Source organism: Poecile atricapillus, chromosome 2 (genome assembly GCF_030490865.1).
Source record: "Poecile atricapillus isolate bPoeAtr1 chromosome 2, bPoeAtr1.hap1, whole genome shotgun sequence".
Classification (NCBI taxonomy): domain Eukaryota; kingdom Metazoa; phylum Chordata; class Aves; order Passeriformes; family Paridae; genus Poecile; species Poecile atricapillus.
In genome coordinates this window covers 42,102,600-42,129,750 of record NC_081250.1, presented here as the reverse complement: position 1 = coordinate 42,129,750, position 27,151 = coordinate 42,102,600, and the positions used below count along the sequence as shown (strand labels likewise).

At 35.7% G+C, this 27,151-nt stretch overlaps 1 protein-coding gene across 1 annotated transcript in view; it reads left to right on the top strand.

Annotated features, from left to right (window-relative positions):
* The window catches only part of TOPAZ1 (testis and ovary specific TOPAZ 1), a 34,216-nt gene extending 11,627 nt beyond the window's left edge, over positions 1 to 22,589 (top strand). The window contains exons 6-18 of the mRNA XM_058831067.1: positions 3,732 to 3,869; positions 8,298 to 8,361; positions 9,501 to 9,652; positions 9,859 to 9,951; positions 10,280 to 10,395; positions 11,301 to 11,367; positions 12,339 to 12,513; positions 14,017 to 14,117; positions 18,087 to 18,252; positions 19,109 to 19,273; positions 20,268 to 20,471; positions 21,551 to 21,734; positions 22,379 to 22,589. Coding sequence (XP_058687050.1) covers positions 3,732 to 3,869; positions 8,298 to 8,361; positions 9,501 to 9,652; positions 9,859 to 9,951; positions 10,280 to 10,395; positions 11,301 to 11,367; positions 12,339 to 12,513; positions 14,017 to 14,117; positions 18,087 to 18,252; positions 19,109 to 19,273; positions 20,268 to 20,471; positions 21,551 to 21,734; positions 22,379 to 22,589 — 1,836 coding nt within the window. The remainder of the gene's footprint in view (positions 1 to 3,731; positions 3,870 to 8,297; positions 8,362 to 9,500; positions 9,653 to 9,858; positions 9,952 to 10,279; positions 10,396 to 11,300; positions 11,368 to 12,338; positions 12,514 to 14,016; positions 14,118 to 18,086; positions 18,253 to 19,108; positions 19,274 to 20,267; positions 20,472 to 21,550; positions 21,735 to 22,378) is intronic.
* Positions 22,590 to 27,151: the final 4,562 nt, after the last annotated feature.

Sequence of the window (27,151 nt, the reverse complement as noted above, 5' to 3'; positions counted from 1 at the left end):
TTTTGAAAGCACCATATTTTAGTAGTTTAATTTTCTGGAATATATATATTTGGGAATAAAAGCAGAACAGTCTTTAATTGGAGATCCCTTTGAAATCTCCTAAATCTTCTGTCCAGTAGTCAGTTTTTAGGAAAGAAAACAGTTGACTCTTCAGATGTAATTTGAAAAGCCTTGAGGTTTACTCCTTTGGCAGATATTACATAATAGACTAACATAAAGTAGATGCTTCTTCAGAGGTGACAGAAATCATCTCAGTCTTCCTGTCAGCATGGGGGTGGGAGGGAAGAAGTGGTTCACAGGTGCTTTTTCTACTTACTGAATTTCATATGGTTATGTGTTAGGGCAGAGTAATCTCAGCTAAAATCGTAATAACATTGGACCAGGCAAATGAGAGTAATGAAAGTGAAATTGTTGGGACTGCTGGCTATTTAAATTTATGGCAAGTTTGAAGTGTTGTGTAAAGTGTTGAAGAAATTCTCATCTTTTATACACTTAATTCCTCTTTTTAGGTATGCAGTACATGAAAGAAACCCCTGTTTAAATGGGTTAAAGAAACTAATTTTAACAAATTTTTGTATTTTAATACTCAACAGTGACTGTAAATGCAAAGTGGACAGTGAATTGCTATCAGAATTGCCATTGAATGACCAAAAAGCAAATCTCTTCAGTGACGCTTCAGAGATGAAATCATGGGCAAATGGTATTGTATGCTGTGTTGGTGAACCCTTCAGAATTTTTTGGGTTGTTATTTTGTGTTTGTTTGGTTGTTTGGGTTTCTTTGGTGCTTTATTTGCCTATGAAATCTTAAGAACTATCTTCAGTTCCTAAAGATACTGCCTGAAATTTTACTTCGCATATCTGAAAACAGAGCTGCAAGCTCTCATCTGGTAGGTTAGTGAGAGGTTTGGGGTTGGGGTTTTAGCAGAATTCTATTCAGTAGGGTCAAATAGAAATAATTCTATCTGATATTTATGCCTCTCAGATGCTTTAATGGTACGGCAGTGCCTGCATTCTGAGTAGTCTGACATACTGTGTTTGAGACATGTTATTAGCAAGTAAATAAAGGAAATGTTTTCCTTTATTTGTGGTCAGAGAATGTGCCTGCAGATTTGGTTGGTTGATGGTTCTTAATAAAACTTGCCAGAATGGTTTGCCCACCTTGCTGAAGGTCAGAACTTTGTTGTTTACGCCAGTTCAAATGGTTTTGACTGGATCAAATAATTATATAGGTTTAATAAGTAGCACTTCATGTTGACCCAGTATACTTCACACATGGGACAGATACCTCTACAGTGTCTGTGCTACCAGAGAAATCATAATGGAACTGCAGTATATTTGCACATAACAAATCTGACATTAGCCTTGCATAAATGCATGGTTTGATTGGCATACAAGATAGGGAAAACAGGGATTGATTACTTGTGGATAGATACTGTGCTCTGTTTCTTTGCAACAGGTGCTTTGGAAATCAATGTTTTTAGAATTATTGATTAATATGGACGTTTATAAACATGGATTTCTTGAATTAAGATCAGTGACAGGGGTTCTCATTTAGTTTCAAATTATACTGTCAGTCTGAGCTTGTAGAACATTTTTTAAATCATCATTTAACAATATTTGCAGGTAGTGCAAGAAATACATGCTGCAAAAAGCAATTTTGAATGTCTTCAGAATCCAATTGTTTGAAACTTTTCATGTCTTTGGCCTTCAAAGCATATACATAGACTTCTAAAGAGTACTTTTAAGTCTTTCTTCTTAAAGTCATTTGAAAATTGCCAAAGCAAGGGTTTCTGTGCTAGCACAGGGCAAAACAGCTTTTATTCCCAGAACTGTGCAGGCAGGATTGGCTATTTCACTTTAGTGCCTGCTTCCCTACAAGTGTGACCTGCAGTCAACAAGGGAGAGTACAAACTCTTGAAAGGACCTGGTCAGAAACTCTGTGCTTGAGGATGGCAAGAATCTGAAGGAAAGATCAAATTCCCAGTGGCATTTTTCTGTAGCTAGCAGTTGGCTGTTTCCTCAGTCTTTTTCTTGTCACTAAATGCATCCAATCCTGAATTTATTGAGTGGTCCACTGTCACTTCACAAGTTTTTGCAATATGACAATACATAATATTAAATACTCACTGTTGTACATTATGCTCTTCCTTCCTATCCTGTGATAGCCCTGTCTGTTAGGAAGACATGGAGATTAAGAACCGTGTACCTAGTGCCAGTCTCCAGTAGAACATTTGTTATTGGATGCTCTTTAGTAACTATAGTTAGCCAGAAAGGGCTAAGCACCCTGTCTTTTGAACACTCAGTTCTTTGAAGGGGCCAGATGGGAATCCTAGAATGCTTTCATTCAAAAGCTCTCATTTGTCTTTAGATATGGAGTTGAAAATTTGCACTTTTATCTTTAGTTATCATTATTCATTTTTTGAAGAAAGAAAACTCATTCAGTAATGAAGTTCTAAAACCAAGTTTCATGGTTAAGACACCAGTAACTTACACTGGGCTTAAACTTGCTACTTGCACTGCTTAAAACATAAGAGTATAAAAGGTTTTCTGTCAATTCTGAGAAAATAGCTTAAATTTAGGTCTAGTGATGTTGGAATGCAAAGATTACTGATAAAGTGAATAGTTTTTGAAATTAAAACTTCTAGATATTTTTATTCCTTTTCTTATCTCTGTAAGTTAGAGCAGGAACCTTGGATAAAGTAGTGAAGATTTTAATTTAAATGTGCTTACTCTTGAAGTTTGTGTAAGGTCTCACTTTTAGGATAATTAAGAAAACTGTAATTTAAATTACTGGCTTTACACTGCGTTAATCAAATTTTCATTAATCATTGCTGTGACTTGAAGGAATTATAAATATAAAGGAAAATAAGATAAATGAGAGTGGTTTCAGTATGACTCGTTTTCGTTAGGTGATTTCCTACCCTCATCCCAATTTTTAGGTTACAAATCTTCAGGAAGAAGTACTTTACTGCCATTGAAGGATTGTGGAGTTTTTGAGCCATGGAAGATGGAGAAAAATGCAGTTGTGAGTTGTTGAATCTTTGATTTCTGATCATTTGGCACAAAATCTGCTATAGATACTCCAGAAGTTCCCCATGTATCAAGTCAGAAACTGTGAATCTGTACATGTTTGTGTTTCTACACCTTCAAAGATGTTATCACTAAGTATAATTTTTGAGAACAAAATCAACGATGAGGGGACTGCTATTCACAGTGAAGTCTTCTTGATTTCTGTTTTCAGCCTAAGCAAAGTCAAATCACGTTTTTTGTTTGTTGGTGTTTGTAGAACTCAAAAGCAGACAAAGTTTCACATGTTTAGGACAGCCTGCTTTATCCATGATTGTGGGCACTGATAAAGGGTCAAGGAAACTGATACCCCAGAGTTCTCAGGTCATTACTCAGAGCCATGCAGGAACTTTCTGCCTTTCTCCCTCCTCTCTACTCATTGTCCATCTCATTTAGCAGTTCTTGCATTATCCATGTTTGTGGTCTTCAAGACAGGTTTTTGTTGTTTTAAACACTAGTGTGACATGAGAAGGGATTGGTCTTTGTGTCCTTTGAAATGCTTCAAGTACAGTATAGAGATGAGGGTTGTTTCAGAGGCTTAATTATAGATCACTTTTTTTTATGGTTTGTAGATATTTTGAAATTCTAAAAAAACGAAGACTATGTTTACTTTCAAGAAATATTATTTGGCTTTTTCTGCTTGTTGTAATTTTATTTTATTCCAGGCTTCTCATTCGGTCCAGCAGATCCTTGATGCACTTAACTTGCCCCGTAAATACTGCAGATACTATTTCATGACTTCACGTGGCTGTGAAAGAACAAAGTGTTGGTTCTCTCATGTTCCAGGACAAGGGGATGAAAAGGTAAATAGATTTATTGAAGTAAGGAAAAGATTGTAAGTGTGAACTTCCTAAAACCAAATCATCATCTCCTTTGTTCATTTATATATGGGAAGTGAATAATCAGAGATTGATGGATGAAAAAATTGTTCAGAATTTTTTTCTCTCAAAGTCTTCCAAAGTTTTTTTTAAATATGGTGTGATTTTGAGCTAGTAGATGCTCTAAGAGAACACACATCAACAATTAGGCTGTACAAATACAGAGTAGCAGAGTGGGCAGATTCTGAGACATTTCTATCCTGAACATCAGAGACTTTAAGCAAACCTTTGCAAAGACTTTGAATGTATTGTTAAAACCAAAAGACATCTATGGTATATTACCTTCTGCATGTTTTGTGCAACAATGGGCATGTTTGTTTTAAGATTCATTAATCTCCTTAAATGGAGCAATAATTCTCATAATATTTGCAAGCAAGAATGATTTTCCAGTGATTGGCAAAGTAAATGTGTTTTCAGACAGTGTAACAGAATCATTATGAGTTTAATGCTTCCAAGAACTGTGGAAGGCAGGCTAATTGCCCTGACATGTAATAAGATTTTGAAATTGGCTGTATGAAAGTTTTGTAAGTTAACTGGAAACAAGCAAAAGCATCAAGACAAGTAACCAATAACAAATGCCTAAACTTGTCCTCATCAGGTCTTAGAAGATTTATTTCTTACCTACCATCTTACTGGTATGAGTGCAATTTTATCATTGATGTCAGTAAGTAAAAAAATTCAGAATCAAAATATAAAAAATAACTTGCAGTTAACCTGTTAGACATAATTGCTAAAAAAAATTGACATCTAAGGGAACTTGTCCATCTTCCTGATATCTTAAATATATTGCACCATAATTTTAGAAATACATCAGTGTAATTTGGTTTTATTTTTCTTAATTTTTCTCTTTTCCTGTATATAAAAAAGCTGCTATATATTTTTGTTAATGCTTTCTAACCCCCTTGAAAATTTATACAACATCTTAAAAATACTAAGATAATTCGAGAATAGTTTTGTATTGAACATTTTTCCTTTCTTCTCAAGTGTGATGGATCTTTAGCAGACTGTAGTGAATATTTGTAATTTTCAGCTAGTTTATCTGAATTATTGTGGTTTGTATTGCTTCATTTTATTAGGCGCATTAAAGAATTATTTGCCTAAAACTATTAAAAATCCATTCCTCTTGATTTTATTTTGTGGTGCAGCACTCCAGCACGCTTTACCTGTTGTACCCACCAAACCTAGCCAAATTTTCTTGATAGTCTGAAAGTATACCTCAGTTTTGTTTTTGTATGTATTTATGTTTTTAGAGCTGTCCATTTAAAAATTATAATAGGTCAAGCACCTCATGGTGGCACCAAAGTACATAAATTAAAAGCAGGTAAAGAAGTGATAAAGGCATCTAATCTTATACAGGAGGAATAAATCTCTTCAGGAGAGCTGTTATGCAGACTGATAGTCCACTTGCTTAGAGCTGTGTTCTCAGTGATAATAGTTCCCAGAGTTTTTGGAGAGAGATACCTTTCCCCATAATGATATTTTTTCTTTATCATTAAGTAACTGGTTGATGTTTTAAGGCATAACTTCCTAGTATTTAACACTTTAAGTTGTAGTTGATCACACATAGCTATTGCTTGAATTCACAAAAACATCATATGTTTTGAAAATCAGCATACTCTTGAGCTCAGCAAGTTGTACCAGTTACCAGTTTTTTGGGGGTTTTTTAAAAGATGCCTTTTGTTTTCAAACAGAGAAATCTGTTTTGTATTAGGTAAAGTAAACAAAAGACTGCTTCAAATACTTGCCAAAGTATTTGAAGGGAGGGTGGACATTAACAATATGCATTGTATGCATTAACAATATGTGATGGAGAAGAGGGTAAAGGAGGTGACGCTGGACTTGTCTCGGTGGTCCTCAGGGAAAGTGACAGTGAGCTAATTACAGTGAATTGTTTTGCTCAAATGACACTTAAGGGTGTAGCACATGCAATCATTTTATGGTTAAATAAGTGGTTTCAAAACACGTTATGCAAGCTGTATTTCACTTTGATTTTATTTTAGCTCTGTGAACCTTATTCATTAATGTTTTTTTACTCCTATCCATTAAATTAATTTTTACTTTCTGTGACTTTGTACTCTCCTTTTCCTTGATCCTATGAACTTCTTAAGTAGAAACAAAAAGGATATAAAACAGGCGGATTTCTGCCTTCATTAGTGTTGTCTTACAACTTCAAGGCCTTGGATATATGCTTCTGTCATGGTGGATTTTGGTTTTGTTTTTTTAATGTGGCTTTCTAAAGAAATGAGATTCTTTTGATTCATTTGAATTCTTTTTGAAATGTCTTTTTATTACTGCCTCTAACCGTCACTAAATGACCTTTGAACCTTTTGGTCAGTTTCAGCCACATTGAATAGGGATTGTGCATCTCAAAGTTTCCATGGTGTACAGAAACTTCCTGTAAGAAGGATCCTGGTTTTGATCTCCCTGAGATAAAGGCTGCAATATGGGAGTTTCTCCCTTATTAAGCAATAGAGTGGACACTGACTGGGAGATGCTGAAGTATTTAGTGAATTCCTGGTGCTTGTTCTTCTGAATAAGCGCCTCTGTGTTACTGTAGTAGGACCATGTTTTCACTGGAGTGTTGGTTGGTTGTATAAGATCCAGAGGCCTTCATTACTTTTTTTTATTAAATTGTCATATTAAATGAGTCATGGAATCAACTGATAGATGTTAGAATAGTGTGATTGATACTGCCCTTTGAAAATAGGAATAATCTCTTTCATGTACCTTCATTCAAAATCTATTACAGCTAACTCAAAATTTGAAGATTCTCACATTTTTACATAGTCTGTGGGCGCAGTTACACCTTTGAAAGTTGGAACAACTAAATCAACTGAAGCTTTCTAGAAGGTGTAAATGAATAACACATTTAGTTTCTTTTATTAATGTCATACAGCATGTCCCATGATTGAAGAATACTACAAATGGTTGTCCAAGCGATTTCACTAATACTTGGAACAGTCAGAGCCCCAGGTGCAATCTTGGCTTTTTTTGGGAGTCAGGCCAAAGAAGGAGAAAAACGGACTCCAAAAGAAAGCAAACTAATTTCCATACTGTATGCATGTGCTAAAGTTTATTCTGGAAATGCCCTCAGCCACCTGGGAGTATAGATTTGGATCAAGTGAGTTAACCTGTTCAGAAGTGACGCTTCACGTATATTAATCCAAATTTTGACATGATTTTTTGAAAGGCATATCTTGGAGTATAGCTCAACATTTTTTGTTGAGATTTTTTGAGATACTGCGTCCAAATAAAAACATTAAGCTTTATTTATACTTAGATGTACAATTTTTGTATTCTTTGGCTTGATGATCTAAACAGGTTAATGGTTTTAAAATAAGAAAGATGTCTTGGCCATAAACCAGTATCTTCTGCTTTGATAATAATTCATTTCCTGTATAACAAACTTCATGAGTGAATCCTGTGTCATTTTGAAGTTGCATGTAAAAATAAACCTGATTCAGTTCTTTAATACCATGGCTACTGTTTTAGGGCATTTTCTGTCTTTTGATGTTTTAACTGTGTCACAAAATCTTATTTCATATGACCAGTTTACATTGTTGTGCAGAAAGACTGTAAATTTCTAGAAGTGACAGAGAATTTCTGAAAGGGGGTGAGGGCTTTCCCTAACTTGCAATTCTAAGATATAATATCAGTAGTCTTTATTTCGTCATCTGGAGAGATGGAGCAAAATGTGTATCACAAAGCTGAAAGCTTAAGATGTTAAGACAAGAATATTCCAATACTAAATAGCATTAAAATATGTAGGTGTGGATTTCTTTTTTTTTTTTTTTTAGTCAATTCAGTCTGTGGTGAAATGGCTCTTTAAGTCAAGTTAGTTCTGAATTTTTTATTCTGTATGCTTTTAAATTATTCTTTGTGACAATAGGTGTTACCAGCTTCATTTCTGGATGATTTTTTTTCCTTCTTAGTTGGTACATTCATGTAATTTTTGCTTACAATGTTTCACTTTCACATTTTTGCTTCCCTTTCTATGTTTACAGTCTGCCACATTTATACAAATTCTGTAGTAACTGCGTTTTCAAATTATCTTGTTTGTTTGATTTTGTTTGTGTGCTATGAGAATACACACACACATGCAAGCATTTGTGGTCCTAGCAGCCTCTTTCCCAAACATTTTGTCTGCATTATTTTTCTGTTTGATTTGCTGGCCTTTTGACAGAGCCTTTGCCTACGGACCCCATTACCTTCTTATATAATTTATCAGTATGTATGGCTTACATGGAAGCAGTGTAAAGCTCATTATGTAATAGAACTCATGTTTGTGAGTAATTTTTTTGTTTGGCATAAATAGAAGTTACATTTTACTGCAATTTTTTTCTTTTTTTACAGACTTGCATGGCAATTCTTAGGACATACATTAGTATCAAAGAATCAGGCCTCCTAAGACGTGCAGGTATGGTATAGTAGTTGCTGTTGATGAATCTTTGTTACTTAGCTTATTTAAAGCAAATTAAATAGGCTGTCAAGAGAGAAGTGGTTGCCACTTTAACAGTGAATAAAAAGTTCTACTTCAAATTAAGGAATACATTCAATCCCTGGGTTTTCTTGGTTCAGTTTCCCAATGAGGCTAGAAATTTAGATTCACACTTACCTCAGGAGGTTCTTAGAAATCGTACTTCCACTTAAAATGAACTTAACCTGACTGTAACTAGACTTGGGAGTAGAAATATGTAAATAGGGCAGGAAGGCGGTTTAACAGAACCCAAATTTTATTAAGGTGCTGTTCAGCACTCTGGCCAAACATCAAGAGCCCAAAAACTTGAGAATGGAAGGTCTTGAAATTAAGTGTTGCTACTGCACCCACTCCCAACACCTTTAGTTTAGTCCTTACACTATGATTATGATCATAACAATTATGATTAACACACTTTAGGGACTGCATTCAGATCCATCTGATCTTCTGAGTTCAGTCAGAAAGGGCTTTTGTTTTGTTTTTAAATTTTTAATCATCTGGACAGTGATTCCTTTTATACTGGTCCTGAGCAGTCTTTAAGTTTTTGAAAGCTTCTTAGAGTGTAGCAGAATGAGAACGGGGAATTCAGCTGCACCGTATGCTGCAGTGTTCCCGTGCTGAACATGTGAGTCTTAATGTGGGTAATGCTGGATACCAGCATGCCACAGTACGTGGCCAGTTTATCAAGGAAGGGTGGCACTGGAACAAGTTTTAACACAGCCCTTCCTAGAGCTTCCTGTCTGGAGAGGCCTTAATACCTTGATGCATGTACCAAATCTAACCTGGGTTTGTGCATTCTTCTTGTGCTGCACCAAATCAATTAAACTTTCTGGGAACCTACAGGGCTTACAGTGCTCAGCTCAATGATACAATATATTTCAGAATAGTCAGTCTGGTTCTGGTAAGGTTAACACTATTCAAACTGGATCCTTTCTTCCATATTTCTCCATATCCCTGTCCCATAATATCTTGGACAATTAAGCATTGTTACATTTTGTCTAAAATATAAGGAAATAACCTGTTTAAATAGGTAGCATCACTTAACCCCAAAGTGATACTCAGTTTAATTGCTTTTTCAGTTCAAATATTTGTGCAGTATTACAAAGAAGTTACTCCTGGTATGGATTTTGCTTCTGAAGTGCTGAATGATCTTCTTGTTTCATTACTCAACAACTGTTTGTTGCAGGAAGTATTCCAAATATTGAATGTAATTGTACAAATCAAGATACTGGTAGGTGACTTTGTACTATTTTTTAAATCTTAGTTTCATAGTTTTAGTTTTTTGAATACTATGCCGTTTATAGTACTAGGCTTGTTTTCACTCTGGTACTCAAATCTTGGGTGAGGGGAGTAATTCAGAATACCCTATTATAAAATCTCTTACCTTTCTAATTGAACTGAGTTGCAAACTGATTGTGGGGTTTTTGTCTATATTAGCCAGCTGTAGATGTTCTTCTGAAAGTTTTTGAGCATGTGGCTTCTTTGAATATAAGAAATGCTGTGCCTACATTAATCAATACCTTCTCTAAGGTATGTTTCGTTTTTGTACTACTGCTGCTTGTTGGAATTCCTGAAAAACATTGCCTGTTTTAAAACTTTAACATATCAATTTAAAAACAGTACTGAAATAATACTAAAAGTTTTAAATAATACTAAATAATGATACTAAAATGATTTAATAATACTGATATTATGTTAATAATAATACTAAAATCTGAATTTGTTGTATCAGTTTTCATTTATTCCTTCATTTTTGACTGATGCTCACTGTGATGTGTTGTTTGCCACTTACCTCTGAAGATATGTTAAGTCATCACAAGTTTTTGTGTGCTCACTTTTCTTACCTTTGATATTGCAGCTCATTGGTGCTGGTATGTTCCTTGAGTTGGAACACTTTGATTACATTATTAAGTTACTTCAGCAATTGCAAGTTTCTAGTTGGGAAATGACTACTGTTTTGAACATAAAATCCAGGTATGTCTTTAAGGAGTTATTTTCTAACTATAGGTGCCTAGTTCCTTCTTCAGCATCTATTTTTACATATTTATGTGGAATATTTAAAAGATGTGTTGGATGAAAATACTATCATATCATGCCTAATTTTATTTCAAAGTTCTGTCAATCTACCATGTTTCAAAGATTAAACATTGTTAAATTAAAACTTAGATTCTGACCACAATTACTAGTTTTTTCCATATCAATCATCTGTACATTGTACAATCTACTGCCAAATTTGACAGCAGTTTTTATAGCTAGCCAAATTAGAAACATCATGGTTTAATATATCATTTAGGCCCACATAAGCAAATGGTACTTCTGCAATAAACAACCCTTCTAGGATTAGTTATACTCTGAAGTAGTTTTCTAGTTTCCTTTACAGTGTGACTACATAAACGTTTGTGTCAGTACTGCTAGGGAGGAGAGGGTCATTTTTTGAGTACTGCTGGGATATGCTGGGCAGAATGTCAAATCTGTTCAAAAACTGCTGATACTTCCCCATCTCTTGAACAAGATTGTGATCCTTTTTCATTTTTGTATCATCTGCATCATACACACACACACACACACATTGAGAAACTAAATTTGTGATTCATAAACATACCTTTGATTCTTAGTGGATTGATTAGTGGAAACCAAATACACAGCATCTGTGAAAATATCTCTGCTCAATTATTTAATACATGCGCTAACTTCCTTTGGCAAGATTTTGAATGAGTGTTTTCAGTGTGCAGTTTGTGTAACATGAATAGCAAATATGATGCAAATAGCATCAAAAATCACATCAGTTTAATGTTCATATGTGATAATTGGTTATTCACCTTCTGCTAGTTCAGTAGGATGTGTTAAAATTTAAGTATTCATTTTTTTTCATATGGAAGATTTGAGGAAAGATATTTTGAAAAGACATGGATTTTTGACTTCAACTTGGCTGTGGCTGAAATTCAGGTACAGTATGTGCATTCTTCATGATTTCTTTTAAACCTGCATGAAATAGCAATTTCTAGATATTTTTTAATTAGTGAGCTTTATTATTAAGTCTAGTGAGCTTATGATAAAATACTTTTATGCAAAAACATGTTTGGGAAGGCTTAAATGCAGGAGAAAACTGTCTTTGGCCTTTCTGTAATGTCAGTATTTTAATTTACATACTTGTAGTTTTGCATAAATTCAAAGATTTTGTAACTTTAACCAGCTATTTCCTCAGCTTTACATTTGTTGTGCTTGTGATTGGTAGTGGTACATCATTCCTCACCAAAAATTCATTTAATACATTATTTAGCAGGTAGAATTCATATCTAATATAAAAACACGCAATTGCAAAAGCTGCAATTGACAACATTAAGCAGTATTTTAAAGAGTAAGAAAATATTGTAAAACATTCTTTATTTGGACATTTGTGTCTTTCATATTCAAGGTCGGATTACTCATTATGCATAAATATAATATAGTTTACATATTATCACAAATCCTGTGCAGATTCAGAAATTGAACTATAAAAAGGGAAAAAGCACTACTGATTTTTTTACTCCTTTAACACCAAAGTCATCAAGTGATCTGGCAAGCAAAAGACTAATTCATGTAGAAGATAACCATAAATTCAGCATGCATCATGGGAAAAAAAAAACCCTGATAAAGGACAGCTCCTAAATAAGATTAATAAGTTCTGAGATTTCTCGATTGGGGTGATGACATAAAAAAAGGAATTTAATTTCTTGAGGGATAGAAGTAATTAGCAGTCCATGCAAGTTTGCCAACACGTAACTGCCATATGAACATGAAGGTTCTTGGCAGTAGCATTTAATTTCCATTTTTTTTCTCCTTTAAGTCTATCACAAGTACATATCTCAAATTTCAGTATATTTTCTGTTTGGTCTGGAAGCAAGTTTGCTTATATTTATCCTTTGCCTTCTTTAAAGCACTGCAGGGAAAAAAGGGACTGGACCAAGCTAGGAGCTTTATATCTTAATGCAAGAACTGGATGTGAACATTTTGATGATCTTCAGAAATTGTTTGTATCTATTGCTGAAATTCTAGCCAAAGATTCTGAGACAGACAGACCAGGAGTCCCTTTTTGTGATTTTGCTGATGCAGGTAAAATTAAGATGGAAGAAGTGCTTTTTGTGGAATTTTTAAAAGAGATAAAAATAAATTCTTACAGTTTTCTGTTTGTTAGTTAATTTTGTGTTACAATATTCTGATTTTTTTGTAGTGTAAATACAATCAACTGTAATGTTCAGTAAAAGTTGTTTTCCAGTAGCAGTAAAATGTTGCTTACACTTAAAGTCAAGGAAGATTCTGAAGGAGAACAGTAGAGTTTTGTGAAATCAAAAAGAGAACCCAGAATTCATGATCTTTCAATAAAAATGGCCTATGCTCAGGAAAATGGCAAATGTATTTAAGTATTGTCATGTGAAGTGTCACACTGTTAATAGCATAAATAAGCTTTAGTGCTGTAAATACATATATAGTTGTGTATTTTAAAATACATTGAACAGTTTATATCATATATATAATTTGTACCTTTTTCTTTAAGTTGGATTTTTAGAATTATTTTTCCCTCTGAAGAACCAATGGTTTCTGCAAGGGCTGATGGTGCTCCAGAACATAATGTTTTAATAGTTCTGGCAGGTTTTCTTGCCTCTTTCTTCCCTATGCCCTTTCATTTGCATATCTGTATCATTCTCCCTAGTAAGTTTGCAGATTACCGAGGCTTGGTGAAGTATCAGTGGGATGTTAAATCATTTTATAAAGGATTACTTAGATATTTTTCAACCTGTGTTATCTACTAAAACATAATGCATATTTATTCCGGATATGTGACATATCCTTTCTGACCGTAGACTTTTATATTATAAAAAAGCTGTTAGAGCTTCCAGTTCTGACACCGGGAGGAGATTTTGTCAGAGCTTGGAACTTAGTCTGTCTTCCCTGGAGCAGTGGTCTCCCAGCTGATAGGCACCTCCACCAGTAAAAAATTTTTGAGCAGTCACCCACAGTTTATTTATTTATATATTGTATGTATGTGCTATTACACCAATAAATTAAATCCACTATAAACCATACACAAAAAGAGGAATTGCAAATATGAGATCAGTATAAAGCAAACATTATATTTTAAAGTATTTTACTTATTTTTATTTTGGAATTGTGCAAAAAAAATATTTTCTTCCCACAGCTGAATGGATTGTTGTGCTCTTACCCTGCTTTGAGAGCACTGCTCTGAAAGTCTCACAGTGCTTCCAAAGAGATTGTAATTACTCAGTTCTGCAATTACCAAAATTTCTTTTTGGTGCCAGAACATGTAATTCTTACTTTACAAATAATGGTGTTACTAAATTATGCCATTACATGACCAAGCATTTTATGGATGACTTAGACTGCTATGAAATATTGTCTGAATAAACTATAGTTATTTACCCTACTTCTGGTGTTACGACTTAGGAAGTTGCTACTTTCAATGGCAAATATTTTGGAAAATGTATTTAGTATTTTCACAATTATTGTGTTTTTGAAATGTGTAATTTCTTTAAATTTGCATTTACATGTAAAATTTTAAAAAAACAAACTTAAAAGCCTTTTTCTTTTTCTTTCCAGTAGTGAAAAATCCACACCATAATAAAGCAGACAGACTTTTCATTGGAAGGACTGGGATAAGCGTAATGTATTCGTATCACAAAGTACTGCAGTGGATAAAGGTATGCAGAACTACAGGAACCTGACTGGAAGAAAAAAAGTACTAGTAATTTCTCTTCTGGATACTAAACCGTGTTTATCTAATGGAATGACTGGTGTGCTACCTGCCTCTCTGCCATCTTAGTACTTCCTAACTGTCCATTTCATATAAACATTTTATAAAGCATTTTATTGTGCCTTTCTGAGCAGTAGTCTTCTGTGGAGCCCATCATAACTTGGTCTTGCAACCTTGAAACTGATTGCTCATGTTCATCTTATGATTTTTCTGAGCTGAGCTTGAATCTGAACTAAGAGACAGGTCTTCCTGAGATTCCGGGGTGAGGTGCTGATGGGATTGTTTCCCAGAAACATCACTTACTCACACCTACTGGCAATCATGCTGCATTCTGAGACCTCCCAACTCAAGTGATATTTAGAGAAGTTTGGGCAGTTTGCTGCCCTGGTGCTTCTGCATCTGACCTCAAATGGAATAAGACCAGAAAGACAGAAAAGCAGCGTAGCAAGGCTGCACTTGGTGAACTGCCTGTTCCCCAGAACACTGCTGGAAATGCTCTTATTCCACTAAATCTAAGTTCTGTGAATCTTGCAAAACTCAGACATCACAGAGAAATACCTTTACAATCATACTTTTGCTGTCAAATATTACATAGGGCCAGGGCTAAGAGACTAGATTTTTGACTGGATGTTTTACTTAGGCCTCAGACAGTATTAGTCATAATTTCACAGCAGGAAGATCCATTTCAGTGTTAAATTTGTCTTTTATATCCTGGAAGGAACCAATGCATACCAAACCAGATTTCTTACAGAAAGCAGTATGAAAAGTGATAGCATACAAAGTAATATAAACCCCTAGTGAGTGTGTTTTGGTCAGTGATCACATTCTGAACTTGGGCCTGATCCTTTCAGCTAATAATTATGCTGTATGTGGATGTTCCTCATCCCATACAAGATGATTTTGAGCATGCACTTTTATGAACAGAAGCAAATACTCTCATTCCCTTTTGTCTCTTGAGGTTTTGGTTTGGCTTTTTTTGCAAATTACCATCACGGAACCCTTTCTGGTTCACTTTGAGGACTTAAGTTGTCTTTTGTACGATTGTCTCTAGGGGATGACCTTCAGGAATTCTGTTATGTAAAAATCCTGTGTACTGTTCAGTCTGTTTCTAGGGTCAAGCCAAGTCCCAGGAAATACTTGATAGAGGTGCTTAGTCTGATCTTAAGGTATCAGTCTAGAGGCAGGATACCTGTTCTCATGATTCATTAGTTTTGTAGCATCGGCTTCTTGAGTTGAATGGCAGTGACCTTCAGCAGGTCCCTCTCAAGCTGCAGCACAGTGTGGTACTGCTGAAGAGTGAAGGGAAGGAGAAAGGGTCTTTCCACTAGCACTTGAGCAATACTGCACTAGAACTTTTCAGGCATTTTCATTCCACAGAACTTTGCAGTTAGAACAGTTAAGATACTTCCGACCACAGAAGAGAGAATCTAAATTCTTGGCGTTGAGGAGTGGTAGTGCTCACATGCCCACTGAAGGGTTTAGTTTGGCTTGGGTTTTGGCTGTCTTCTTCAGAATATAATGTTTGTGCCTTCACACATTTTAGCTGTTTTCCAGATCCGTCTTAAGGGAGAGCCTGATCTTGGATTGCACAACACCTGGTATTTCAAGCAGATTCATCTTCATGTCCTAATTTCAGAGGTGCAAGGTCTGAAAAGCATATGTAGTGCTATTCTTGTACAACATGAGCTACTAAAAGTAGATGCTTCTTACAATGCTATGATTTATTTCATGTCTAGAGAAAAATACCTTTGTTTCTTTGAGAGTGTGTTAGGTATCAATCCTGCTTCTCAAGAGATTATTGATCAAGATCCTCAAACAGCTTTGTAGACAACCTGTGTTGACCATATCAGAGTGTGGATGAGGTTCTGCTCTGAATTATTTTTATCAGAACTGGCAGATCCCAAATTTATCTCTGCTTCAGGAAGCTGTCATTCTTACCTCTCTCTACCAGTTTCACCCCGTTACACGTATCAGATAAATCACTAATCCTGTGGTATCTACTTGATATCATGTCTTTTTTGCCCAAAAGGTAGTCCTGAAAATAAGGTGGTAATGGATTTGTTCTTCCTGCTCTGCCCAAATCAATTTTGGCTTTAGGACATGCCCTGTGCTGTTTTATGAGTATGTCAGTCTGCCTGAAACTTGAAATGTGCTTTTCATATAGTTTTTCCTTGAAGAACATCAAACTCCTTTATTGCAGAGCTTTGGTGGCTCTTGAGGGTAAAATATGTATGCTTCTTCATCCTGAAGAGAATATTGTTTGTAAGAGGTAAGAAAAGTTCATAAAACAGATGTACTTCAAAAAAACATGCAACATGAGTATGTCTTGCATGGAGACAGCTCTTCAAGCAACACTAGACTGCTTTCTGGATATTTACTTGCAGAGAATTCTGTAACATCGGTGCTCCTTTGGCAGCTGTTTCATCCTTTTCTTGAAAGACATTGCTGTGGTTTATTTTTCACTCAGCTTTTTAATATTTCAGAGAACTGGTCACAGAGGTTCTAGTCCAATTAAGGATCTCATTCCACACCTGCATTTTAATTGAGTGCCCTTCCTTTAAGGGTCATTTTTCTATTTACAGCTGCATACTTTTCATCTTCCTATAAAGACCACTAACTAGTGGGCCCTTCTTTTGCCAGAAGTGTGGAATAGATGGAGATCTTCCTTAATTTTGTATTTCATTTCTGGTTTGCACTTAGATTTCAAGTTTCACCTGAGTTTTTCTGGTTTGTAATTTTCCCCTTCAGCCACATAAATCTACAGTTGAATGGGTTCTTTACAGCTTAAATGTTAAGTGCAGTTAATGTTAGCGTATTTTATGGGTTGTGCTGAAATAAAAGGTTGCAGATGCCTATCGGCCTTCAAAAGTGTCCAATTCTGAGCACATACCAGTCCACAGTGTATCTGTAAATATGCATAAAGCGTTTTGTTAAAAAATTAGCTTCTTAATAAGTGACTTTCTTTCAACTTCTCTGTTTTCCTAAACCTCTCTTTCCTTCTGCCTCCATGGGCCTTGTTCCACCACCACAATGCATGCTTACACACGACCACAGTTTTTAATAAGCCACTTCATCATTGAATGCACCCAAGCAAGCAAGAGCAGAAACACATCTGGTTTGAAGTTTTGTCTTTGTTGCTTGACCAGCAAGGTGCAGCCAGGTGGGACAAATACTGCCTGACCCTGCCTTGCTGGGGGACATGATTTTGATACCTCACCTTGACTCAGTCATCCTCTCTTCTAGATTCAGAGATTAATTATCTTTGAGACTGCTACTTTTCTTCCATTTTTGATTGCAAGGGACAGCCAAAAAGTTTTCAATATGAAGTTTCTGTAGGAAGCCAGTCTAAATATCAATCTGGAATCTGATGAAATTGTTGGTTGTTACAGTGTTGGCCAGATAGGCTCAACTTCTTCCAGTTTATTGTCCTGCTGCATGCAATCATCAGTGTTTTCTTTGACTTATGCTGGAGTAATTATTTCAGTTTAAGAATTACGTCTCTGTTGCAAAATGAAAACTCTTTGTATAATCTTTTAGAATTTTGTAGATTGTGTAGTGCTGAATGGAATCACAAAAATATTAATAAAATAAGTAAATACAAATTAATTACAAAGTATATTAAAAATACTATATTGAACATTATAAAATAAAAACAATGTTATAGGTAATAGTGTATTGGGAGCACTTTGACAGTAGGTTGATAGAGTTTTTTTGCCTACATGGTAAAAAACCCCTAAACTCTTCATTAGACATTTTACTATACTTCACCCCTGATTCAGTTTGGATAACTGTATTGATGCCTATGAATCTGTGTCACTAAACTAAATCTGTTCTATTTTATATAAATACACACTGTGTTCACTGATATTGTTGCTTTCTCTGACCCTTCCCCTTTCCCTTTTCCCTCTTACACTAGGGAAGGAAGGTTTTGGATAAACTGCATGAGCTACAGATAGATTTTACACTCTTGAAAGGACTTGTAGGTGCAGGGAGGTCAGCATCCAGATGTCAGATTGTTACTAAAGCTGCAGAAATCTTTCTTCATTCTGGAAATTTGGATGGAGCAACAAGGGTATTGAGAGGTAAGCCTATCTTGCATTACTAGTTACTAATTACATTACTACATTACTAATTACCTTAATTTTGACTTAAATTTGAACAATTCACATCTATGACAAATTTCAGATAAAAGTTACAAGCTGATCTGTATTACCAAATACCATTAATAATACTGGGGCAGCAAAGAAAATGTGATCCATCTTACTGGTTAGTATTCCTCTTGATATGTATAAGAAATACAACAATCAATGCCTCATTTTTCAGAAGTTTTTCACAGTATTCTGCTGTCAGCACCATTCTACTCGAAAATCTGCCATAATGAGGGAGGAGTACAGCTTGGAAAATGACGCTATCCCTTGTAGTTTTCCTTTGAACCAGGGGACATTCAGTGCCACATTTCTGGCTTAGATCAATGCAGTGTTTCTTTGCCCCTCACAGTATCCACATTTAATATAATTCCTTTAAAACAGTACCATATTTCTGAAAATATTACATATGGCTTTTTGGAATTCTGCTGAAAAGAGAAGAAATTCAGAATTATAAAGGATAGAATGTATGCTGTAAAGTGATATTGAGGATGTAAATTTGCTGTTCAGTTTTATAGCTATACATAGATACATATCTATATATGCCATTGATAGTCCATTTTACTGCAGTTATATTTCACAAAAGGGGTGATTTACAATATATAGGTTCAGAGAATCAGTCTAAGGAGTATTGGTTATAAGGAATGAATTATTAATTAGTTGAGCTGGACTTTCTGTCCAGTTCTGAAGTTTGTGTCATGGTACAGTTTACGGTAAATTTTTAATGGCCCAAAGTCTCAACATACAGAAGTTCCATTTCCTAGATATAACACTGAACTGTTGTTTGCCACAGAGTCAGAGTGGATCACAGATGCACCATTGTGGCCCTGTAATAAAATGGACATCCTCAATCGACATAATCTGTTATGTGCAATAGTGCATAAATACTTGAGGAAGAGTTTGTACAGGCAGGCATTTGAAGTTCTGCAGAACTTACCAGGTTTGCAGAAACATTCTGGTAAGTAAAGATACTGTGTTAAGAGCTAAAAATATAACAGATGATTCTGTGGTGTAACGGTAGTGTTCTCTAGCTAAACTTCGTTGAAGAGGTAAGATGGTTTTATACAAGCCTGTTTCTGATTTCCAAATAGTATAATGACAGTTAAAATGTGTTGTGCTCTGCAGCTCTTGCTGCACTTGTGCATGCACATTGGATGTGCACATACACCCATCCTCTTTTGCTCAGTTACACAGGGAAACAGGAAAGAAAAATTACATTTTTAAGGATCATACACAGTGTATACAGTGCTATAAAATGGGGATATTTTAATTTCATTTCATCTTAATTTCAAATTAATGAGGTGGGGTTTTTTCTTCTTCAGCTGAGCTAACCTAACATTGCTTTCATACCATGTTAAGAACCGAGTGCTCTTTCAGTCTCAATTTATCTGACAAATTTTGAATGAGTACTTCAGAATGAGATACCTAATTACTTAGGCTCCACTGATTCCTGAGTGTAAGTCTCAGTCTACTGCCACTGTATGCTTTTAGATATGTTAGGAGAGATTGGTTGGAAGTCTATCTACTTTAGAGAGTACTGAAAGGATCTACTTATTTGAGTTATGAGGTGAATACAACAAGGCTGCTCAGTCCTGCCAATAAGGAGACAGTTCAAAGTAAGAGCAGAAGCAGAAAACCAAGGGGATTTTTATTGCTGGAAATGTTAACTCTGAGAGATCAGGTGAAGATTGTATTTATAGGCTTGAGCAAATCTGATTCTATTGGTTTTGGCAGCAGATTATTACTTGAACCTTAACACTTCTCCTCCACAATATGAATGAACTACTGTATGAAAATACTTTTGATGAATAAAGTATTCATATTATCCCAAACTTGTTCCATCTTGCTGATAGAGGCAAGAGTTCTGATTTAGGTACTGATTGAGAAATGATCCTTCAACTAGATTTACGTCTGAATTAATTCACTAGTTAATATTCTTGATTTCATTTCAGATATTGTAAATGCTTCTCAATACAGCTGCCTTTTTAACAAGCTGATAAATGCCTGTTTTGAGAACAAGAACCTCGGGGTCTCGTCTTCTGCAGTAGACTTCATGCTTTCCAAAAAGATTGCTATTGATTTTGCTTTACTTAGAGGATTAATCACAGCTTTGGGAAGAAGTTCTTTATGGTCCAAAGCTAGGACCTATTACAAAAGTAAGTTACTTCTTAAACAATATCCTCACCTTCCATTCTTTGGATAACGTGCTCATAACATTTCAGTATGAGTAAAAAGAAAAACAGTACTTTCTGTGTCACTCTCAGGAATTTATTTGTAACCAAAATATTTATTAGGAAATGGTGAGTTGAAAATAAGAATCAGTGCATACTACCTGGCATGACATCAATGTAATTGTGATGAAATTAATTCTTTACATTCAGCTTCAGAATTTCAGATATGTGAGCCCTGAAATGGTTGAAAAGTGCATCATGTTCACTTTTTCATCTAGGCAAATTAGATTTCCTGATAATTCTGTCTAGAAGTGTACCACCATCTCTGTGGTGGTAAAATTATTAATATTTAAGATTTGAGAAGTCTGGCTAATTAGTTTATCCTAACTATAAGAAAATTCCTTTCAACAAAAAGCTAATAGTCTGTAATTGTTTGTAACTCCCTATTTCTGAGCTAAGGTTATACTGGGTGTGCCACTGCGTAGAATCTCTCCATATTGTCACATTATTTACTATTTGATTCTGTCTTAGAATTTTTGAGGTTAGCAGACTGCTTTAAGTGTCCATCCTTTCTGAGACAGGTACTTGGTTTTGTTAACATTGAAATGACTGCTCTTCCTCATTTTTTATTTTTTTTTCTTGTTTTTTTTTTTATTATTTTTTAGAAATGCTGTATATGTTGGGTTGCTGGGATCACTTGGCAGAAGACATGGGAACAAAGCGGGAGATGCTGTTCAAATGTTCCCTCACTTTGACCATGGTTTACACCTGTCTGACCTGCCTAAATTGCACTTTATCACACACTTGGTGTTCCCAGACTTCTGACAGAGCTTTTTAATCATAGCTGATGAAACTCATTGAAAAATAAAATTTAACCATTTTACAACTGCGAATTTTACGTGTGAATGCTGTGTGCTGTGTTCTCAAATCAGGCCATTTCATAGGTGAAGTAGTAAAATCCATTAAGGGGTTGGGGTTTTTCCACATTTTATCACACAGAAGAAAACAGATCTATCTTTAGTATTGGTAATTCTAATTCCTCATGTTTCTGCATTTACTCTCAGATGCTTTATCACTGGGTTGCTACCCAGAGCTGCAGGGAAATTTTTATCACAAAGTTCTGAAGATTCCATCATACCTATCTGAAGTTGAGATGCTGTTGACCATTGAAATATTTCTTGTTTCAAATGCTAGTGATATTCAAAGTTCAAGGATTATTAGTCAGACTCTTCAAATAATACTGAAAAGGTAAGTTTGTCAGATATGTACCATTTTGATTGTATATCATGTCATCATGTAAGTAATAGATCTTGCTTTCCTTATCTTTCTCAAAGAATACATCTCTTCATTTTCTTCCTTAGATAAGTGAGAAGTGTTTTTACCTCTTGTTTCCATGTATATGCTACTGTATATCTGTTTGTTTTCTTAAAGAGGAAGTTCTCCTCTTGCAAAAAATGTAGTCATTTCACTTAGGCACAGCCTTGTTCCAGAAGTGTTTACATGCCAGAACTGAGTAAACCTTATGGATTCAAGCATGTACATGAATTTTTGCTGTATCCAGTTTATTAAATGGTTTGCATTCCTTTACTGAATTTTCCAGCCCAGAGACATTTTTCCTGAAATGTGCTGTGAATATTGCAGAGCTACTTTACACCGACATTAAAGACTATTACTTTTCATTGCAATTAAATATGTTAAAAATACACTTTGTATAACTTTTTAATTCTTCAGAACAATAATATAATCTGTCTAGAAATTAGCATATTTATTAGTGAAAAATACAAGGCATTATTTTCATGTTTTTGTAATTTTCTTGCCAGTATAAAGTGTTAGGTAAGTGACACTGAGCCTGTATGGTACCTAGTTTTATATTCATTTAAATTCCCTTACAGATCTGAAGATACAGTTCAGAATAACAATGTCTATCATGAGGCAGTGGAGAGGCTGATCCAGGCAGCTCGTTTATCTGATCCTAAGCTTTTTCTTAAGCATATGACCATGAACGTTAATATGGAAGAAGTTTACAGCCTGGAGCATTCATCTGCTTTAAAATGGCTTCAAGAGAATATGAAATGGGCTGAGAAGGTCTGGCTGTTTCAGTAGTTACTAAATAGTTTCCACTCTGTTCGGATTGTGCCTGGCTGATTTACAGCAAGGTTTCAAACTCAAGTTGTGGTTTTAAATACTATATTGATGATAATGAAGATAGTAGCACAGAAAGAGTAATTGTTTTTTTATAAACTGTCACACTGACCTGTATAGATGTTTGGCAACGGCATCACCAGATAATGAAGAAGCTGCAGCCTCAGAACCTACGTTCACCATTCTTACAAAGAATTAACACTTAGCTTGTTTCTCCCAGCAGGTAATTCTATAAGTGTAGTGTAAGCATAGGTACAAGTGTAGGTAAGTGCATTGGTTGAGTGCATCTGCTGTTCTTGAGTGAGACATTTTCCACATTCATTCATAGTCTGTACAAGTAATACCTGTTTCCTTTTGTCTGCCTCACAGTAACTTGTGAGGTCACTGTCCCAACTGTTCGCACCTTAGATCTTATTTTTTTTTGTCCAAAAGCCCAATAAAAAGCACTGAGAATAAAATAACTTCAAAATTGCTTGAGACATGCCTGACTTAGGATACCTTTCTTCACAGAACTGAGAGCCTACATGTTGTTCACAGCTGAAGGTTTAGTTGATAATTTAATTAGATATTTATTTGATATAGGTAATAGCTTGTGTATGGTTTCACATTTCTATATATGGATACTTCCACTGGAAAGGAAAACTTGTTTTCTCCCTTGATTGTGCTCTTAGAGAGAGGTGGGTTTGCCCATCTTTCGGGTCTGCCAACTTCAGGATGAGATGGAGACTTCGAGCAAGCTTGTTCCACCATTCCTGGTTCTTCAGGATTTCTGCTTTTTTCCACTTGAAAATCCTGAATCACATTCAGAGCATGAATTGCTTGAGTCAAACTCTACAGCCTGAGTAAGAAGAACCAAACATTTAATACCAGAAAATCTCTCCTGGTGAAACAATACAGCAACAGTACAATACAACAATACAAAATTGATACTTAATGTACTTGCCACTTTTGTAGTGTTGTTAGTTTAGTTCTCTGGCACCAACCTTCACAAACTTGGCAATAATACAGCTCTTGTGGCCCTGCTCTCCATTCATTTTAAAGCCTTTTGTTCTTAAGCTCTTTTGGGTATAAAAGTTCATGAGTTTTTAGGTTGTTCCATCATAAATGAGATTAAGATGGTGGCACAGGACCTCAGTGTTTGAAAAATACCTCTGCTTTGGGGTAGCATAAGTCTCTACCCAGTTCCTGCAGCATTACTGCAGGTGTCCTTTGCAGCTCTAAATCATGAAAGCCATCATGACCTTAGTTCTGGATGGTTGTGTGGAGGGTTTTGGTGTCAGGGTTTTTCTCTTTGGGGGAGGTTGCCACTTCAGTCTTGGGGCTTTATGCCATTAATCTGATGTCATGAATCTGATCATCAGTTGTTGGATTTCTGACCTCCTCAGGGCAAGGTCCTTACCTTTTTTAATACTTTTTCTCATCCAGTCTGTTAGGATGTTACTGCTGGAAGAGAGGGGATTGAATGTGATGACAACCCAGATTACTACTTTGCTCCTGTGCCACCTGTACAGAAAAATGCTAGGATAGAGGCTGTTGTCTTCTCACAGGCTATCATTCTTTTGTAGAGATCATCTTGCCTGCCTTGTAAAAAATGGTAAATCCAGTACCAGTGGTACCATATGGCATTTCTGTAGGAGCCATTCACCTCAGTCTTAGTGTACAGTTGGCACTGGTCCAAACAAACTTGGGGTTCTGCCCCTTCACATTCATGAAGATGGTTCTGCCATTTATAAGGGTATCCACCTGATCAAATCCAACTGGATTCTGCTGATTTTGCTTCTCAGTAGCTGAAAGACTGGGTAAGTAGAAATCAGGTTTCAGGTGAGGGATCTAAACTGATGCTCTTGCAGCCACTCCAGCATTAGTGAAAAGAGCAATTTTAGAAGGTTCCAACAAACTCAAACTGGTAGTAAAACAGAGTAATTTTTGCTAATTAGTTCTTGTAAGATCCTTTGTGTCTTAATCTCCATTGGAATTAGACAGAGGCTATCTGACCCTCAGCTAAATCCCATGTTTCTGTGAGTGGTATCCAATGTGGCTAATAGTGTGTTTGACAGACACAGAATGACAAAATTCTCTTTGTAATTTGTATGGCTTCAAAACTTGGGATGTTCTAGAGACAGTGGAATTTTTTCCTCTGTAAGCAACCTTGAATTTTCACTTAGATCTTCCCTAGAACAAAACTCCAAATATTGCTTTATTTTTCAGACAGAGGTTAATCATTGACCCTCAAGCTTAACTTGGAACCGTGTAAAATTTTTGCAATGTTTTGGCTCCATCTCCTGAGTATCATCTTCAGCTGATAGGATGTAATCTCAGTCATGTTTTATATTAACAAGCAAAGCAAGCTTCCCACATTGTTGCTCAGAAGTTTTATTACAAGAGGCTTCTGGTGTTTGTGTCAATACAGTGTTTCTCCCTGTAACACCATGATAAACCAGTATGCAGTTGAAACAACTTTGCTGTTAAGTCCTGTATTTCGCATTTTTGTTCTGTCTGGGTCCACATGAAATACAATGCAAATATCGTCATTTTGGTGTGTATCAGAAGGCCAGAAAGGTTTCTTGAGTAACATTCTTGGTATTTTGGTAACAGAAATTCCATGTGCTAAACAGGACAAAACTCCACTGTGGAATGGAAACAAGCCTGGAAAGATGGAAAAAATATCCTGAAGAATAAAGTTAAGTACAAGAGAGGCAATGCAGTTTTGCAGAGCCAGCCACTCAGTAGACAATAGCCATACTTTTGCTTTCTCCCAGTGTAAGTTAAGCTGAAAGAACTTCTATGTTTCACATTAAGCACCTTTTTGGTGTAATTTTTCATATAGGAAATAAAATATATGCTTACCTGTTTGCAGAGAGAGACAGAAAAATGTGCAAATAAAAACTTCCCTGTGCTGTGCTTAGTAGCTCGGTAGCTTGGTGTGCTCCTTCAGTATGTTGTTAGATGTGTGAGAAATTCCCTCTGAAAATCTTTCTTCACTTTTCACTGATTACACACTATGCTCTTGGAAGGATTATTTTTGTTGGGTATGGACAGTTTCTTGTAACTAAAACAGAATAATGTGGTTTGGAAGACTTACCACAGTTTTACTTCAAAATATTGATAATTTTGAGAGTTTCAAAATGTGGGATGGAGGTGAGAAGCTGGAAATAGGACCTTGATCGTTTTATGGTGTTTTATAAAGAGCAGTGGGGGAGGGAGAGCGAGCATTTTGGAGGAGTCGTTAATAAAAGTTTCTTAATATTTATATAAAGCATTCAAAATATTTGAGTCTGTACTTTCATTAAGTAATTTAATTCTCTTCAGATTCCTGTAATGAATCCTCTTAGATACGCAGCAAGATAGGCAAGCAGTAAAGTAGAGATGGAGAGTTTAGTATCTTGTAACCACTTGAGAATGATACATGGCATGAGCTGGTTAAGTGTGAAATGAGTCAGACTATGAAGTTCTTCACCACACCAGAGCACACAAATGTAGCAAATGCCCGTGAATAAATTGGGTTGAAACTCCCAGCTGTGGAGATGGCCAGCTTCCAGCTTTAACTGGAAGTGGAGGCTACAGCCAGGGTTACAGTGCTCAGTTCACTGAAGAATTCATATTGATGTTCGTGAGAGTTTCGCTCGAGGAGAAATAGTAAAATTAAATGTCTCTGCTATAGTAGTAGAAGTTTAATTACTAATGTCTCAATGTCATACTCCTTAGCTTAGTGAAATTTAGCCACAGTAAAAGCCAATATTCACATTTCTCGTCCTTTCGCATTCTCCAGATGCGTCTTGCATCTTTGTGGTTTTATTGGAGGCTTTGTTTTTGCAAATCCGGCTCTATATTTTTCAGTCTTGACTCCTACATAACTTTTTTTTTTTTTTTCATGTGATGGGATTGGAGAAACTGATGCTATTTTTTGACCTTCCACAGACCAAGGATCAAAACAGAAACAAACGAGCAATGACATAACAGTTCCATCTGCCACTTGTAGCAACTTATAATTAAGAAGCAAGACTGTTTAAAGTTCTCTGTTAGGGCTCAAGAAGTCTAAATACAAACTTTTTTAGATGGTAATTTTATCTGGTATAAAACAAGCTTTCCATTTGGAAATCTGTGCAGCTCCTGCTGAGCTAGTGGGATGTGTCCTGGGTATGGATAGGGAATATCATGTCCAGATAAAGTCACAGTAGTACTCCCACCAGCACAATAAATGTTGAATCTTAGCTAAAAAGCAGGAATTACTTCCTGTGCTGGGGTAGGATGGGGGTGTTCTGTTTGGAAATGTGTACCCTAAGCAGTGGAGCTGGTATCTGGCACTGACACTTGCTGATGACCTCTCCCAGTTCATTCCTCAACGAGTTAAAATTAATTCCAGGTGAAACAAACGGCATGCTTTTCTGTTGAATCAATTAAATTTATTTTTTCATTTGCATAATTGTCCAGCCAATTTGCTTACATAACTGATTGGCTTCTATTGGGAAGTGAAGAACACACTGTACATTATGGAAATTATGAAAATCCCCCAAGGGTTGTGA